The 20,396-nt window shown below is 35.1% G+C and overlaps 1 protein-coding gene across 1 annotated transcript in view; it reads left to right on the top strand.

The window, feature by feature from the left end:
- The window catches only part of LOC150107368 (acid sphingomyelinase-like phosphodiesterase 3b), a 164,040-nt gene that overhangs the window by 49,083 nt on the left and 94,561 nt on the right, over positions 1-20,396 (top strand). The window contains exon 3 of the mRNA XM_090391847.1: positions 13,112-13,356. Coding sequence (XP_090247973.1) covers positions 13,112-13,356 — 245 coding nt within the window. The remainder of the gene's footprint in view (positions 1-13,111; positions 13,357-20,396) is intronic.

Below are 20,396 nucleotides of genomic sequence, written 5' to 3'. Positions count from 1 at the left end.
ACTGCTCTGCTCATATGCAAATCTCCAGGTTTTGGGAAGTGATTACTATTAACTGTTTGTGATTTTTTTAGGGTTGTTTAATTTGCACAAACTTTTACATTGTTCCGTTTAACTCTAATAGTGTAAACCTGTCAACTCAGCTGTAACCAAGACATGAATTAATTAGCACATGCTACATGATTCATTCTTATCATTCATGGTTTGAATGTAGTTCCTAGCCTTTTTTTTTCCCCTCCTGATGTTATCCATCAATTATCATCTTGTCCTTGTCTTGCTTCCCATGCATTGCATATATAAAATATGGTAGCTTTTTTTTAAATTATTATTCAAAAACATTTTTTTTAAAGTAGTCTATTAAATGAAGGTGAGCCATGATGTTCTGTTATATGCTAACTAGCAAATGGCAGATGGTTCATGAGTCTTGTCTTCAAAAAGAAGTTTACCTATGTATTGCTAAAATGTTTTCTTGGCTTTCCTGTTTTATTAGTCAGTTTGTAGAGAACAAGAGCACTGACTGTAGGTCAGGATGGATGTCTAAGTTGGTGTTGTCTCAAGCACCTCAGCTGAATTTTTTGTATTTGTCTGGTAGGGATCTTTGCTGGCTTTCTTCAAGAATGATAGTATTAGGATTGTGATCTTTTTTCATATATCCTGGTATTGAGTGAAGGCATGTTCTCCCAAAATTATTGATAATATTAAATGCCCATTGAGTAGATATTCCTTGTCTGTGAACCATGTATGTCTTGATTGGTGGTATTATACAGACAAATTTTAGTATTTGTGATGATGAGATTGGATTTCCAGATACCAGTTAGCCTTTTATGGAATTGAAGAGCTTTGTGTTTAATTTTCATTATTCCAGAGAATACGAGGGTGGTTTGAAAAGTTCTCAGCCTCGCCCATAGATGGCTACACTATCAGCACGATTTTTTTTCCCCTAAGTTGGTACATCTGTCATAAGCATTCATGTGAAATTGCAAATTATTCTATCAAGTAGTTTGTTTTATACATCTGTCTGAAGCAGAAGTGTTGTCTGTATTCCTTGAAATGGATAAAATTGAGTATCGTGCAATTATAAAATTCTTTGTAAAAGAAGGTTTAGCGCCAAAAGAAATTCATTAGAAGTTCATAAAAGTTTATGGGCACTCTTCTCCTTCATTTTCGTTAATTAAGAAATGAGCTGCCGAGTTTAAATGTAGCTGCACCAGCCTTGAAGATAATCCACGTGAAGGACGTCCAAAAAGTGTAACGACACCAGAAATCATTGATCAAGTACACGATATGGTATTGGATGACTGGCGAGTCAAAGTGCATGAAATTACTGAGACTAAAGGCATTTCAAAAGAATGTGTAGGATATATTTTGCATGAAGAATTGCAAATGAAAAAGCTCGCGCTTTCTCACAGTAGATCAAAAACGCACTCACATGAAAATCTATGAACAGTGCTTGGAGCGTTTTAACAAGAATAAAACTGATTTTGTGCATCGATTTATTACTATGGATGAGACTTCAATTCATCGTTACACACCAGAATCCAAACAACAGTCAAAACAGTGGACAGAAGGCAGTTGTTCAGTGCCAAAGAAGACAAAGTCAGTTCCATCAGCAGGAAAGATCTGGCATCGGTGTTTTGGGATGCTAAAGGCATGTTGTTTATTAATTATCTTGAAAAGTGTAAAACAATAACTGGGGAATATTATTCCAATCTTTTAACCAGACTAGACGAAAAAATTTGTGAGAAAAGACCCAGTCTGCAGAAGAAAAAATCATCTTTAATCAGGATAATGCGCCTGCCCACGAAGGTCTTTTGGCAATGGGAAAATTAAGCGATCTGCACTATGAATTGTTGGAACATCCATCCTATTCCCCCCCAGATTTGGCTCTCTCTGACTTCTATATCTTCCCATAACTAAAACTCTTCTTCGCTGGTCAGCATTTTTCTTTGAATCAAGAGGTGATTGCAGCTGTAGAGGGGTATTTTGCAGATCTAACTGAGATGCTAGAGCTGGACCATCGCTGGAATAAATGTATTAGTCTTAAGGGAGATTATGTTGAAAAATAAAAATAATTTTGAAATTATAAATTCGTTTTTTCATTGTTATGCCGAGAACTTTTCAGACCACCCTCGTCCCATCCAATCCAGATGCTTTCTTGTTCTTTTGGATTTTTAGTGTTTCAAATTCTTGCATTGTAAAATTGTTACAGACAGTGGGAAGTTTTTATTATTTCTAGCAAAGTGTCTATGTTGAAGTTCACTGTTGAATTATTCAACAGTTTTCATCTTGCTGTTTTTATCTTTTATTCTTAGTCTTTTCAGCTTCCTTTTTTTTTTTTTTTTTCACACACGGAATTAGCTACCTGCTACTACGTTTCTCTGGTTTTGTTGTGTGTATTTTATTAAGTTCTAATTTCTTACAGACAGTCTGAATGTGATTATCTCTATTCGTGTTTAATGTCAATAAACATTAATACTTGATTACAGTTAACAATACTCAGTGGTTGTGGTCACTTTCTATTTGAAATTTGCTTACCCTTTTTGTATTTTGGATCAATTTTAAGACAGTTACTATCAGCAATAACATAATTTATAAGTCTTGCACTTTGTTTTGTGTGTTCTTTTCCATCAGGCTAGCCATAAATTAAAGTTCTGGTAAAGAAAGTTTTTTCCACTTGATTATATTATAAATTAAAGATGCCAAGAAATTATATTCTGGTCAAGGATTAAACGAAGAATATAATTTCTTGCCATCTTTAATCCAGAGTATTTTAATAATAAGGTGTGACACCTTTTTGACTAATTGTATATGGAAATATGACTTCTATATTACCTTGGTATCACTTCTGGGTCCGGCTCCCACTGATGAGACCTCAATAAAGGTTGAAGCTGATGTGGGTAGTGGCTCTTACCATAAATCATAGCATTATACATGTCTGTAAGGATATGTGCTTTGCATTATGGGATACTGAGACAACTGATGTGAAGTCCTTAGCCTCTATGTATGAGTTGCCTAATCAAGAAGTTACTTCATGTGCAAAGTTTATTTGTTTATACTAGGATAAAAGATGAAACCAAGAACATAATTTCTTGGCATCTTTAATTTATAATATAACCAAGTGGAAAAACTTTCAATAGACTACTGGCTAAGTGGTAATTGTATCCACTAACTAACTGCTGTGGACATGGATGTTTGTAAATGTCTTTAGGTGGGAGATGAAGTTTATCATTAAGTGCGAGACCACTGCCCTGCTTATTAGAGGCTGAAGTGGCTTAAAAAAAGTTCCATATTTGATCTCTAGAAAAGGGTTTTGGGACTATGCAAAAAAAATTTTTTTTAAATGCAAAAAATATATAAAATGAATTTAAAAAAAATGCTTTTCCCATGGCACGAATGTACTATAGGTTTGCAAAAGCTTTTGTGGGTGGGAGCCACATTAAGGGGGGGAAAACGATGACAACAAAACAAACATGAATTTATGCAGATAATGTTGAAACATAGTGACACTCCATGTCCTGATCAGATATCTAGTAGTTATTTGCTGTTATTATTATTAGTCCTTCCTTTTTTTCCATATATTCTCAAAATATTTCCGTATGTCTATCTTTAGACTATAATAAATTTAGTTTAATCCTTTATCCAAGTGTGAGCAAACAAAGTTTGCACCTGAAAGTATCTTCAGTACTGGGGTAAGGTGGTACAACACCGGGAAACTTGTTGCAAAGGTGGAGCAAGCTAACATCACTCCTATCTCAGTATCTCCCATAATGCAAAACACATCTCCTTGCAGATATGTATAATGTTATGCATTATGCATTGTACCACCTTACCCCAGCCCTGAAGATACTTTCAGGTGCAAACTTTGTTTGCTCACACTTTGATAAAGGATTAAACTAAATTTATTATAGTCTAACCAAGCGAAAAATAAACTTTCGACATCTTTCTCTAAATCCAGAGTAATTTAATAAAAAGGTGGCACACTGTTTGGCAACTCCTATAGGTAGAGATGACCTTGCTAATGCTTCTACCTGGTATCTCCACTTGGGCCTGGCTCCCACTGAAGAGACCTCAATAAAGGTCAACTAGTCTGGGTAGTGGCCCTTCCCTTAATGCATAACATTATACATATCTGCAAGGAGATGTGTTTTGCATTATGGTAGATACTGAGATAGGAGTGAAGTTAGCTTGCTCCACCTTTCAATGAGTTGCCCAGTGTTTACCACCTTACCCCAATCCTGAAGATACTTTCAGGTGCAAACTTTGTTTTCTCACACTTGGATAAAGGATTAAACTAAATTTATTATGTCTATCATTAATTTCTTTTGCTGCTGCTCAGGTCTTTGACAAGAATCATTTCATTATATCATCATCCCAGCCTGGAATTTTTACACATTACTCTGCTTAAAGTTGCCTTCTACTGAGATGATTATCTATATATTAAGTGTTGAATACTAGCTCTTATCTCCTTTAAATTATTCAGACAGATCTCACTTATTTTGGTTTCCTTAGTCTCATTAACACGTTGACATGATGTTTTATCTAATTCCTCTACCGGCTCCCCTTCTTTTTCATTTTTCATTGATGGTGATGCTAATAGCCAAGTTTTCATTGTTTTCCCTGGTTTTCTGATTAAAATAGTAGGGACCTTGTACAATAGTCATCTCATCTAGTATGACAACCTCTCAAGAAGTCAGGCGAGGTTAGTGATAATCTTTTCAGTTTTATACTAGTGTGTAGTAGCCATATATGTCATTATTTTTACACACACACACACACACACACACACACATCAGATGACTTTGATGTGAAAGTCAGAACATCATTAATAAGTTTATTTATTATTATTATTAAGAGAGATTTAGGAAGTCCGGAACTCATCAAGGAAGACCACACACTACATGCACCAGCTGTCATATTTATTCTTGAATTCACTCACTTCTTGCACTCACAGCATCCAATGCCAATCCATTCCAATAACGCACCATCCTCTGAGAGAAAAAACTAGTCCTCAATCCATTCTCAGCTTCCAAGGATGCCCCTTGTCCTTTCCCCACTTTCCATAAATTGAAAAATTCAATCAATTGAAATCCTGTGTGACCCTTTCAGAAGTTTGTAAGTCTCAATCATATCAACCCCTCTCTCTCTCCTTTTTGCTAATGTCTGCAGTCTACAAATTCTCAATCTGTCTTCATAATCAGTATTCCACAATCTAGATATCATTCTTAACACTCTCCAATATATCAGAATCATAAAGGAAACCAGGAGACCAGACCTGCACACATTAGTCCAAGTGAGGTCATATCAAAGCCTTGTAAAGAGGCAAAATGACATCCTTATCTTTACATGTGAACATTCATTTCAGCATTGCTATTATCTTTTCAATTATATTTGCAATCTTTGTCACATGGCCCCTGAACTTCAACTTCCTATCTACTAACACTCCAAGATCCTTAGCCTCATCTGTTTCTTCTAGCATAATCCCACCAAGCCCTAACCAATTTTTCCAAAATATTTATTACCACTGCTGAGATAATAATTGGTCGATAGTTAGACACATCAGTCTTGCACAACCCTTGTGTAATGGAATTAACATACATTCTTTCCATTCCTGCAGAATCTTTCCTGTTCTGAGACATATTAAACAGCCTGGTCAAAGGAATAGCCAGTTTAGCTGAACACTCTTTTAGCACACGTGCTGATATCCCATCAGTCCCTATTGCTGAATTGTTATTCAGTGTGTGCAACAGCTCTAATACCTTGTCCTCATACACCTGCATTTCTTCATCCAGTGAAGAGGTAACAGTGAGCTCACTGTTACCTCTTCACTGGATGAAGAGGTAACAGTGAGCTCAATGTTGCATACACCAGGTTTTGTAGCTTTTAACAAAATGGGCACTCATTATTTGAACAACCACTTCTGCATCTGTAACTCTCATGCCATCTGCATTTAGAATTATTCTTTCATGTTTATTCTTTCTTTTACTTGCAGCATATTAATAAAACTCTTGTGGGTTGTCTTTAGCATGCAGAGCAGTTTCTTTTCGTACTCAGACTTTGCTTTCCGAATAGTCAGAACAACAGTTCTGACTATTCTGCTTTTTATAATTATCATAACAGATATCATCGTTATGCACACGGTATTCCTTCCACATCATCCTTTTCTCACGATTCTCTTGCTTAATAAGATTACACATCCATTTGACTCCTACCCGATTTATTCTTCGAACTCTTGGGACACATTCTGATATCGCATCATTTAAGTATTGTTTAAATGCTTCCTATGCACTGTCGATATTCTTCCCATCCAGCAACCAGTCTCATTCCACTAACTCGATATACTCCTCAGTTGATCATAATTTCCTGCTTTGCAGTTCAGCATGTAACCTTTTCTGAATGTAACATTCATAAACTTAGTCACTTCCCAAGTGAGTACTGCATGATCACTGTCACCAACTAGAGGTAGAATAGTTACATCTTTAACTGAAATGCCCTCTGCCACTATAATCATATCTAACACTCTTTGAACTCTAGTTCCTTCTGTCACATGCTGCTTGAGGAAGTTGTCCTCCAAGAGCTCAATAAATGCATTTTCGTTTTTCTCATGAGATTCTACTGCTACCCAGTCAATATTTGGATAATTAAAGTCTTCCATTATAATTAATCTTTTCTATTTGGTGATGCATTTCTTCATCACTAGCAACTGATCCACCTGCTCTGTAACAGCACCTCATTATGTAATTGATCTTGTTAGATTCCACCAGATGGCTTCAAACTCACTGCCACATGAAATACTGTTACTAGTAATACAATTATAGGTCTCAACTCTAATTGTTATTTGTTATATTATATTAAATTATTTAAAAAAATTGGCTTAATAAGTTATTTATTACAATGAAAGTTTAAATGAACGATACTATATATATATATATGAATGGCATCGCGTGCCCATTTCGGTTGGGTGTGTTGTCGTGTGGGTTATGCAACCTGTGCTACAAATTTCACGTCAATTTGACCACACACACACACACATATATATATATATATATATATATATATATATATATATATATATATATGGGCGTGCGTCCACAAAAAATTTTCCAGGGGGTGGCAAAGCTTGGAGACAAAAAAACTACATCAATAAATTTTTATAATTATTGATTTAATTAAATGATTACATCAATAAACGTCTTTTAGCATTGTTTGATGTAATTATTTGTCAATGTAAACTATAAATATATTATTTTCATTTTACATCGATTTTAATGATCTTTAATTCTTGGAAAAAAAGTATTCAGAATTAATGCAGTTTTTTTGCATAATTTCATATATAAAAAAATTGGAATTTTTTACTCGATCCTGGAGGGAAGTGCCCCCCCCCCCTCCCCGCGACACCCATAATGTGTGATTGCATTTTTATCTATGTATGAAAGTTTTGAGAGTGCATAGCGCATCAGCACTCATGTTAATTAGTTCAATGCAATTAATTGCATGTTAACTTTGAATACTTCTGGTAGAGTGGGGGAACAATCTGTTTGTTTTAGGATTTATTAGAAAACAACAATGAAGGTGAATGCTATATTTGGTTGGTATATTTGAAATACTCAAAGATGAAAATTTGTGAACCAACATTTATAAGACATGTAAGAATAGAAAAGAATAAGTGTGAGTAGAAACACTTTCATTAATGGTAAACGAATTATTAATAATTATCATTTGTGGTATGTGTGTCCTATAAGTTGCTGGGTAGAACGAGTAGCATGATCCTATAAAGTCTAAACATGAATAAGTGAATTTATGATGGCATAATTTAAAAAAAAAAAACTTATGAAGAGAGAGAGTATTACAGGAATAAATATGGTTTGATGGAGCAGCAAATCATCTCGTAAAATTTGTCGCATATGTTATGTGTATTTCTCTGGTTTGTGTATATTTCACTCCGTTTTCCAATTATATTTTGTTTACTGAGACTCAGTATACATAACATCCGATCATTATTGGAATTATTCACACTTTCGGGAATCCTAAATTCATTAGGTTTTTTTTTTTTTTAGCATCAGCGGTTTTCTTCTGTCTTATCAATCTCATATATGGTGGTGTTATGAAGAGATTTGATCTCTGTTATCAATTGTTATAAAGAGGGGGATTATCTATTAATTTATTTATGATCAATCCTTATTTATTACGAGATTTTCTCTATAACGATTATTTCTATTTCCGAGTTTTTATTTATATGCACAAGGGTTCAATTCCAATGGATGCAATGACTTTTAACTGTTTCTTTCAGAATCCAAAAAATCACTGACAAGACCAAATACAAAATATACACATTCAATTAAACTAAAACAATATATACACTTCAAATAAAATTACATAACTACAAAATTAGTTGGATCCAAAGTCTTTTAAAATAAACTTATACTTTAGAGATCACTCATTCTATTACTGGTTTGTTTAACATATACCTAATCACGTTTGCTAGACTAAACACCTTGTTTACATAATAACAAAATGTTCATAGTCAGTTTCTTTGTTAAGGCCTTTTTTTTTCAAAGATATAAGATTCTCTTCTTCTTTTTCCATAGAATCCTTTCTCATCACCCGTATGTAGCACACATTATTCCTCCTGACTCTGAAGTAAATTATTCTGAATTCACCGAAGCATGAGGTAAGAGTAAGAGGTACATACTCTTACCTCATGCAGTTCAATTTTTGTACCAGCAAAAAAAGTTTCTTCTACTGCTTTATCTAAGTTGCTAAATTCCGTCTCCTTTTCCAGTAGAAATAACAGATAGATCCGGCGTCCTTAATACAGATGAAATTTTCAATCGGTGTTTCCTCGAACATTTCTATAGAACATCAATTGCAATATTTTCTTTTATTTACCAATACTTATTTACAGTCTTAATTGCTCCACTTTAAAGACTCACAGTTCTACAATTCCTTTTTCGGAATCTTCTATTAACATGTCCCTGACTGTCGCATAAAAACTTAATTTCCTAACAATAAAATTTTGCTGGCCTGCTTTCTTAAACTTCCATTAGTTCTCTTTTGTTTTTCCTCCGTTACTTCCATACCGAACGCTCCCTTGTTGTTTTCGTTACCTCAATACTGAATGCTCTCTCTCTGTCAGCTGTCAATCACCCATCAAACTCCTCGACGAGAATGCGCACTCCATGAAAGTGGCAAGCAAGAAGTTATGTATAATGGCTGACATGTCGTCTCCATTAGCGTTATGAGAATGTCTTTACAAAACACGGCACTTTATAATTTTAAACACAATAAAATATCTGAAAGTAACAAAACTATCCAAATCCAGTAAGTACATACTTTTTTTAAATGCTTCACATTTCATTTGACAAAATAACATCAATAACGCACATATCGCAAGTGCTGCCAATACGTATAATGAAACCAAAATTTTCTTGAATATTCATTTTTATTCAGGAATAGATTTCTTTTTACTGTCTGTTGTTTCCGATGACTAGAATAAAAATACCTCTATACCGTTAAAAAATAACAAAAAAAAACTTTGCAACCTCAACAGATGCTATACTGCACAAGCAAAAGAAAAAACAAATTAGCATTTATCTCTGAACATCCACTTTCAAATTTTCAGTTCCAGAAAACGTGTAACAGCTGCATTTGATACAGCCATCAGATACAGAAAGAGCTCATCTCATGACAAGGTGACAACATTCAATTAGATTGGTTGACACAGTTAACCAATCACAGCCAGTGCTGGGTGAGCTCAGATTGTTAACTCGCCTTCTCAGCAGTTTAAAAACACTAAAACGCTAAGAATTGACCAGCTGCACCCTCTTTACATATTTTCGAAGGGTTCAAAGGTGTATACATTTTGAAAGCACACCCGAGCTATTAACGTAAATGTGACGCAATGTTTACGCGTCGAAAAGTGCCCTCTTCATGAAGCACTAATGGTTTATTACTCTCATGAAGAGGACAATGAAGCATTAGAATATTGTGTTCAATTTTTAGGAATTGTGCGAAGCCTGCAAATAATTGGAGGAGTCTTTAACGGGAATAAATGCAAAAATTTAATATTGGTGATACTGATATTTCGTGAATGAGCACCGCACACCTAGCACACCCGGAATATTCACCCTTGATATATATATACTCCGTTTAAATGTTGCATTTTGGAGCTGTTGAAGCTGAATATCTGATTTTCAGATGTTGGTGATGAGAAGTTGAGTAAGTGAAATCCTCACCACCACTGCCATTATGATAACATTGTTGGTGAAGATAGAAGTATTTCTTTTTCTATTTAAATACCCAAGGCTTTACATTAAATAAAAGTTCTGTGCAAGTGGAAAAAATCTCTTCTTTGTCATATTGCAGGTTGGTTTTTCTTGTTTTTTTTTTTTTTTTCTCCTATAAACTCAAGAATATCAACCATAGAGCCATACTATTCAGACAATAAGTATATTGTGTTAAACTTAGGGACAACAAGATAGCAGTATTGTTTGTCATCTCTTCACTGTATGCTGTTTGTATAAATTAGCAATAGTCTTGGGCCAGCTATCTCTGATTGGCTACCGGTAGAGATTGAATTAGCCCATCAGGTTCCAAAAGTTAGATGCGCTAAATGACCTAGTCTACTCCCTAATAGGGGAATAAAAGGCATTAGCAGATTTTTTTTTCAGTAGCTGACTTTTCACTGTTTGTCCTGGTAACTCTGTTGGAAAAAAAACAGGTGCTATGTGAAATTTCATTATGTTGTACCACCAATTTTGATTTAAGCCAATATAGAATACAATTTGGTTGATTAAGTCCCAGGTTGCCAGCCCATCCTTGTTCATTCAATATGCAGGCACTACTAATTGGATGCATTAGAGAAGGTGAAGATTGGACATTAAGCGACAAACTCCAGTTTGTTCTTAATATTCCTTAAAATCTCTAACTGGATGGTGGTCTCATCCCATTTATTTAGCTTTTGCTAAAAAATATTTTCTCTTTTTTCACCTCATGATCATGGTTTCATATAGTCCAATGTTTATATTGTTCTCAATTTTTATGAATTTACAGCTCTTTTTCATGAGTAAGATTTTGTCGACAAGCTAGAATACAGGTAACCCTCGTATAATGCGGATGTTTGGTTCTGCAGAAATGCTGCGTTATATAAATTGTGTTATGCGAGTTTCAGATCACATAGAAAAAGTAGGGTTATGTTCCAAAATCATTTTTTTTTAAAATTATATAAACAACAATGACATAACATTTAAAAAAAATATTTTTATTTAATTCAGGTAATTCATGTAAGTTAAGGAAACATAAACTATGAAACAAATACGTAGTATAAAAATTACAAATTGTACTTAAACTTCATTGCACGTAATGCATAAATGTTTTAGGCAAAATAAAATAGTGCATATTTTAATCTTTCATAGCACGAGGATTTGAGGATTGGTTAATAAACACTGGTTTTGTCATGTAATCACCTGATGCATTACTACAAAACAGTAGAGTAATTCTATCTTTGGAAACTAAACTTTGAATCCAGGAGCTGATCTTTCATTTTTCGAAATATAGGTGTGTTTTTGCACTTTTTTCCAATATAACCAGATTCATCCACATTGAACACCTAGTCTACACTATAAATGTTTATAAACTTTGAGAGTTTTTTGTTTAATAAGATTTCCATCCATAGGAATTTTCTTTTGAGGTGCAATCTTCTATCGAAATCATTAGAGATTTCTCCATTTTTCCATTAGAATATCACATACACGAGCAATGCGCTTTGCACTTATCGTTGACCTAACAATAAACACTTTCTCGGATTTTATGTTCATTTTGTTTGATTGTTCGATTGTTGGTTTTTCCCTTTCATTGCAGTTTGTGGCCACGACTATAAAAATATTTTTTTACACAAAAAAAACAAACATTACATATTGTAGATAAATCACCAGAAAAGAAAGTGCTCAGCTTGAGATGAACACACTTATGATTTTTAATGCACTTTCTTGGCAGAAACGAGGACAATTTTCAACAATAACGTTTTATACGGTAAACGATTGAGGTACATGCATGCTAAAGGGTATTTCCCATAATATAAATTCACTACTTATAATTACATGCGGGATACAGGCAGACACAAATTTAACGAAGATAAAATTTGATTTTTAAGTTGCAAAGTGAAAATCATATGAAAAGATAAAGGGTTATTACAATTTGTAGACAGTGTTTTATCGGAACCATGTTGTATAAGTACCGTGTTATACGAGCGTTGCCTGTATTTAAATTAAATATAGTTGTCACTTGACTTGTTAGATTTAGAGAGGGATTTTATGTTATGTGTTCTGAGCAGGAAAACTTTGTGGTGATACGTTAGATCTCCAGAATAAGAAACTGAAAACTGTTTTGAAAATAAAGATTTCCATAATTATAACTAATAAGGAATTATAGAGACAACCTTCCTCACATTTGGAGTCCTCTCCCCAGTGGCAAGATATATATCAGAGCTTATATGATATTACAAGTTTAATTAAAAGGATCAGGAATGATATCATTGATGGCATATGGGCTAAAATTTCAGAACACACAATGCCACATGCCTCTGAAGCAGTAAAATGTGTGTTTTGAAAAGGCACTTTATATATCACTTTCTGAAAAATTTGTGGATACACTCAGGTTATGTTCATGATATACTTCTTGGAAAACAGTGGAATATGCCATCAGGAATGTTTCATTTCATTGTGTTAACTTTCATGTGTGTTTGTATATTTTTGTTCCTCATCCTATCTTTTAAACATTTAGTTGTAGTATAGAATATTTTATTTTCTTCTACATTAGTCCAGAAATTATGTTGGATCTCAAGAACCAAACGTTTAACTTATTTGAGGCCTTCAATAGTAAGTGGAGTGGTGGCCTGGTACTTATGATGAAATTAATCCACTTAGCCATTCATGAGCATCCATCCCCGCACTGTGGATTCAGATCCACAGCCTATACGTTTAGATCCCTTTAGGCTTTCCTCCATATGATGATGATTCTTGTGTATTCTTTATGAAGTATTCACAAAAATATTTTTATTTTTGTGAATAGTTTGTTCCAAAATTAGGAAGTAATTTTTTTTTTTTTTTTTTTTTTACAGAGACAACCTTCCTCACATTTGGAGTCCTCCTCCCCAATGGCAAGATATATATCAGAGCTTATATGATATTACAAGTTTAATTACAAAGGCGTTTCCAAATGTTACTATTCTTCCAGTTATTGGCAATCATGATACTTATCCACCAGATGAAATTATTAACAATACAAAAATTTATAAAGATTACTTGAAGAGAGGTGGTTGGGAAATGCTACTTCCAGATACAACTTGGTCAACATTTTTAGAAGGTATGATTTGATTTTAATTCTGAATTTCATTTTAAAAATCCATCAGATACAGAATAACATGAGTAGTTATTCTGTATCTGATCTAAACCTGTGGTCTATCTGGTGATATCTGTGGTCTAAACATACTGCCCTCATCCTTATATAAGAGGGTATATTTAGGCCACACTTATCTATCCTCACATTTAATAATATCCAGATCTCCATGCAGGATCAGATGTCAGATGTACCTTGGACTGACACCTCTTATTCTGGCATGAGCACATCGCATCCAAAAAACTAGGTGTTCATCATCATCAAATTCCTGCCATGTACCCTCAAGGGGTGCACAGGATATGATAGTACTACATGAAAAATTTACATCATTATTAACTTCCTATCTAAAATTTTCCTCCAAATCAGTCTGTTACCTGTCAAGACTCCAACATTATCAGATCTTATAATTCTATCTTCTAAGGCACTTTTTACCGTATCAATCCACCTATATCTCGGTCTTCCTCTGGGTCTTTTTCCTGCCAACCTGGCAGAGAACACCTGTTTTGCTAGTCTATCCTTGCCCATTCTGTTTACATGACCATACCACCTGAGATTAGCTTAGCTAATGCACTCCTGAATGCTAACAATGTCAAGTTCTTTCCTAATATCCTTGTTTTTAATATGATATTGCCATTGATGCCATCTGTTCATTCCCCTAATCTTTCTCAGGATTCTCATATTTGCGATCTCTAGTCTTTGGTCAAGTGTTTTACTTCTGACCCAGCTCTCAGATCCATAAGTTAAAATTGGTTTGAACACTGTTTTGCATACAGCTAATTTAGTGTTTTGACTAATTTCTCTCTTATCCCATATAAATTTATTCAGTAGACTTCCTACCATACTTTGTTTGTTGATTCTGTTGTCTATATCCATATTTAATTTACCATCTTCACTAAAAATCATACCTAAGTAGCTGACATACTACCTGAGATTAATTCTGCTAATGCATTCCTGAATGCCAACAATGTCAAGTTCTTTCCTAATATCCTTGTTTTTAATATAATATAATAATGTTTTACTTGTTCTATAGGTTCTCCATTCACAATGCAGTTGATATTTTCAATGCTTCTGCCTATTTTCATCGTCTTTGTCTTGTTATTGCTGACCTTCATACCATATCTATTATAACATAACTGGTAATTAGCTTAAGGAATTAACAACGCACATAACGAATAATAATTAAAGTAAACTTTAATGAATACCGTCAATATTTCAGCAACATCACGTTGCCATCTTCGGGAACATACAAACATGGTATGTGCACGCAGGCACTAACAAAAGCAAATGAGGAAGAAGGCAAGAAACTAATATTGTTCCTAAAGTCCTAATAGAGGGTTAATTGGGTTGTCTTGGCCGTTGGGCTGAAGTTCTCATAATGTAGACGTCCCAAATTTGGAGTAGTTTCATGCACCCAAATTTGTTGAGGTTTGGAATGTTTTTTAGAGCTGCTGATGATTCCATGAATAATCTTTCGTACTTGAACTTGCTGCGGTGTATTATTTTAGTTTTCTTCCAACGAATTCTATGGTGGGTATCTAAGGCATGGTCTGCCAGCCCAGAGCGGCTGTACTGGTGGAACCGGATGTAGTCTTTGTGTTCTGAAATCCTGATATTCGCTGTCCTGCCTGTTTGGCCAAAGTAGGACAATTTACAGCTGCAAGGGACCTGGTATACCCCAGGTAGGTCTAGGGGGGGGGGGGGTGGTTGGTCTTTGGTAGAGCTGATAAGGGATGTCAACTTTTTATATGGTCTATAACACGAAGTCAGGTCATATTTTTTGAGGATATTGGTTATTTTCTCAGAGGTGACCTGGACGTAGGGGATGGTGATAGATTTAATGTAATCTTAATTGTGGAGGGGGGCAGGGGGTTGTGGTTTACAGGTTTTAGTATTTTTTTGATTTTTTGGGTTATAGCCATTGGCTAAGAAAGTGTTAAGGATGTGGTTTAGTTCAGTGGTTAGCACATCGTGATCTGAGCAGATTAATTTTGCCCTGTTGAATAGTGTTTATAACCCCATATTGTTGTGAGGGGGAGGGGATTTCTGGTGAATGTTTCTGCCTGTATGGGTGGGTTTTCTATAAACAGAGAAAACCAAAGATCCATCAGGCTGGCGAGTGATTAGAGTGTCTAGGAAGGGGAGGGTGTTGTTTTCCTCTTTTTCTAAGGTGAACTGGATTCTGTGGTGTTGGTTGTTTAAGTGTGTTAGGAAGGAGTAGAGTGTATCTGAGCCGTGTGGCCAAATAGTGAACACATCATCCATGTACTGAAGCCAAATAGTGGGTTTTTGTGGGGCAGAGTTTAAGGCTTTCTCTTCAAAGGTCTCCATAAAGAAGTTGACCAAGGGTGGGGAAAGTGGTGAACCCATGGATGTCCCCCCCCTATCTGTTTGTAGAATATATGCGTCTGTTTGTTGAATATATGCCGTTATGTGTTCTTAATTCCTTAAGCTAACTACCAGTTATGTATGCCCAATGTATAAGCCTTGCTACAAGAATCTATTATAACAGTTATTCAATTTAGTCAGGGAATCTTGCAGACTTGTAGCATATTTATTTAGAAGTATAACATCAGCCACATAAAGCAAAGAGCTGAGATTCATATCCAATTTTGACATCAGATTTAATACCACTTTCCTTCATACTGTGATCCATATGGATAATGAATAACAGAGGGGTTAATGTATATCCTTGTCTGACACCAGATTTAACATTAAACCACCTTCCTGTACTTCCTTCAATTCTAACTGCTGACTTACAACTCAAATAAAGACTTAAGTATTGCTTGATATAATGCCCCATTGACACCATATAACTGTAGCGTTTCGAATAGCTTCTCTCTTGGCACCTTGTCGTATTGCCTTTTCCAGATCTACAAAACTTAAATACAGATCTTTGTTATATTCCCATGGTTTCTCAACTATCTGTCATAAAGTGAAAATCTGGTCCTGACAGCCTGTATTTGGCCTGAATCCAGCTTGTTCTTCACCAAGCTTCTCTTTCACAATCCTTCTCAAGTATACTTGCATATATCTTACCAGGAACACGCAGTAGAGAAATACCTCTGTAAATCTCACATTCAGTTTTATTTCCCTTTTTATATATGGGTAATATGCGAGCTCTACTCCAATCATCTGGAATTTGTCCCTCTGTCCAGACCTACTGAACCATGCAATGCAGCCACTGTAAGACTTTTATACTTCCACACTTGAGCATTTCTGGCCAAATATCATCTACTCTTGCCTCCTTTCCACATTTCAGGTTTTATTTCCCTTTTTATATATGGGTAATATGCGAGCTCTACTCCAATCATCTTGAATTTGTCCCTCTGTCCAGACCTGAACCATGCAGTGCAGCCACTGTAAGACTTTTATACTTCCATACTTGAGCATTTCTGGTCACATATCATCTACTCCTGCTGCCTTTCCACATTTCAGGCTTTTGATGGCTTTTTCTACTTCAAGTATGGATATCTATTTCTGACTGCATGCATGCCTGTTGAGTGTTTTTTACCACTGTGCTATCACTGCTTGTTTGATTTAGCAATTTTTCGAAGTAATTATTCCATACTTGAAGGATACCTTTTTCTCCAGTTTTCATGTCACCCTTATTATCTCTAATTCCTTTTACAGCACTCTTCCCTCCATTTCTGAGCTTCAACAACCTCTAAAATATCTTCCCATGACTTTTGTTTAGCTAGTTTTACATAGTGTTTAGCTTTCTTGCATTTGTCTCTGTATTCTCTAAGAGCACAAGCTGACTTATTTGCCAGGAACTTTTGATATGTTTTCTTCTTTTCTTTCACTGCCTCTTTAACTTCCTCTGTCCACCATGGAGTTCTGATTTTTCTATCCTTGTAGAATCAAGCATATGTTGTGGCCTTGCAGGAGAACTTGAATAGATTGTATGAGTGGGCAACAGCATGGAACTGTCAATTATGTGACAAAGTGAAAGATTGTGAAATTTGGTAGGCAACAATGGGATGCACTTGGTGGGGAAATTTTGGAGGAAGTTGGAGAGGTGAAACCTTATAGGTGGTGGAAAATTATCTAAAGTTCAGAGGTCACATTGCACAAAGACATCACATCAGATTATGGCAATGATGTGGAGGACCTTAACTTGTAGAAATAAAGATGTTCTGGTTCCATTGTATAAGGCCTTGATATAGATTATTGAGCACATATTTAGTCCCCTGGTTTTCATGGTGATGAGGATAGGAAAGGGTCCAGAAAAGAACTGACTAAGGTGGTATCTGATTTTTGGGATGTAGGATATAAGAACAGATTGAGGGAATTCAGTTTACAAAGCTTTGTGGACAGGAGGAAGAGAGGTGCTATGATTGAGACATTTAAGTTAGTAAAGGGTGTGTTACTGGCTTAATGTGGAAGAAATTTTTCATAGAATGGGAGAAGGGAGGGGGATAGAATGAGGGGGACATAGTTGGAAGCTATATAAGGAGGGTGTGAGCATGGGCATAGGAGCATGTTCTTTGCATGGACAGTGGTTGGTCAGTGGATGCCTGACATTGTGGTGAATGCAGATACATTCAATGAGTGTAAAGCAAGTTTGATGAGCTTTGTGTGTAATAGTAAATTCTACAGTGAGTTTTTGACTCAATGGAGATCTTGTGTTATTAATACTGGCAAGGATTGGAAACTGTGTAATATCAGGCACATGTCAAAGATTCAGTGAAACAGCTCAAAACTCAAATGGAATAAGATTGCTTCAGTTTTGTACATATAACGAATTTAGAATAAATTATCTTCTTTAGTCTCAAGAGTCAAACATCAAATAACAGAGGACAGATGTCTACCATAGAATATATAATAACAAATAGAACAGTAAAACCATATGGAATAATGAATATAAGAGTTCCAACATTTGCAGATGTTGGAAATGACCATGGACTGTCAAAGGGAAAATTAAGATTCCAACAAAATATAAATAAAGTAAAAAAACAAAATTAGTTTAAGGTTGAATTATTATAAGAATACTCTACCAAAATAGACTAAAAGAGCAATTCCAAAAAAATGTTATCTGTAATGAAGAATATATAGATTCTCATTGGGTAAAATTCAAAATGAACATTAAACAAGTAGCATATGAAACATTGGGACAGAAAAAACTAGAAAATATAAAACAAGATTGACTCCCTGGCATACTGAAGAAATAAAAGCACTATCAGAAACTAAAAAAACTGCATTTAATAAACATGTATCGGGTTGGCAAATAAGTTCGTTCGGTTTTTCAGAGTGGAATGAAACACATTTTATTTAATATATATATATATATATATATATATATATATATATATAATACATACTAGTCAGTTATATATTGACCCTCTTTATCAGATCTCTTGCCATCTGTCCACCAACTTCATTATGCTGCGTTCATAAAACTCCTGAGGTTTACTGGCGAAAAACTGATCCAGATGTCTTTTGATAGCCTCCTCATTAGCGAAGGTTTTCCTGTTCAGAGAATTCTGCAATGATCGGAATAAGTGGTAATCGGAAGGTGCCAGGTCTGGTGAATACAGAGGATGTGGCAAAACATCCCAGCCAAGATGTAACAATTTACTCCAGGTTGTTAACGATGTGTGTGGGGTCTGGTGTTGTCGTGGTGGAAGACAACTCCTTTCTAATTTGCCAATTCAGGACGTTTCGTGTTAATTGCACGGGCCAGTCGCGTTAACTGTGAGCAATAGACAGTTGAATCCAATCGTTCTGCCTGACGGTAACACCTTGTAGTGGACAACACCTTTATAATCCCACCACATAGAGAGCATGATCTTCTTTGGGTGCAATCCCGCTTTCGAGGTGGTTTGTGGCGGTTCGCTGTCGTGCCCCCATGATCTTTTACATACCACATTATCGTATACAACCAATTTTTCATCTTCCATAATCATCTGCTTCAAAAATGGATTGTTTTCTTGGCGATGTCGCAGCAAATCACAGATGGATATGCGAGCAGTCATATTGGCTTTAGTCAATTCATGTGGCACCCACACATTGAGTTTTGAAACATATCCCAGCTTATGTAAATGGTTTTCGTTGCTTGTATGGGATATGTTCAGTACTGCAGCAATCTCCCGTACTGTTTGTGACGGATTTTTGTCGACGTATCCTTCACAACACTCGAATCAACCTTGGTTGGGCGACCTGCATGAGGCGCATCACTGACGAAGAAATCTCCAGAACGGAATTTGGCAAACCACTTTTGGCATACGCGTTCTGTTAAGGCACCATCCCCATATACGCTGCATATTTTTTTATGGGCCTTTGCAGCTTGTTTGCCTTTTTTGAAATAAAAAAGCAAAATATGCCGGTAATGTACGTTATTTCCTTTCATTTCTAAAAATATGTTACACACACAACTGATGTAGGTCGAATGAAAATTCACTGAAAGGTTATGTCAAATGTCGCCTTTCAACTGTGCAAAGTTGCACGGTAGCACAACAATAGTGACAGGCGAAGCAGCATAAACTTGTACTAAAGCATAAACTGGCCGAACTTATTTCCAACCCAATACAAGATAAAACTGGTATAGCTAAATATGTAAAATATAAAAAGAGAAATGAAATAAATAATAAAATAAGACTTGTAAACAAAAGTATTGAGAATGCTATTCTAAACATCCGGAATACGAATTTTATGGAGCACCAAACCAAGTATTGAGTGTGATATAAAATCAAAAAAATGAAATAAAATAAAATCTGTGAATGCATAAATATACCAATCATAAAAGAGAACAGTGGGAAAACTATTTTACCAAATTTAAGGTGATGAAGAAATCACAATGTCTGAAATGCCACAGCCAGAAATACACAGATGAAATCAAAATAAATAATAATTTAATAGAATCAGTCATCTCAAAATTGCAGAATAGAAAATCATCTGTAATTGATGGAATTTATAAAGAAATACTAAAATATGGGGAGTAAAGAAATAACTGAAAACATGAGAAATTTAATTAAACATATCTAAGAAAAGACAGATTCCCAATGAAT

The sequence above is a fragment of the Typopeltis vanoorti genome, chromosome 4 (genome assembly GCF_054136105.1).
Source record: "Typopeltis vanoorti isolate ZY-2024b chromosome 4, IOZ_Tvanoo_1.0, whole genome shotgun sequence".
Lineage (NCBI taxonomy): Eukaryota > Metazoa > Arthropoda > Arachnida > Uropygi > Thelyphonidae > Typopeltis > Typopeltis vanoorti.
The sequence above is the reverse complement of the archived record's forward strand: the minus strand, read 5'-3'. Positions and strand labels throughout refer to the sequence as shown.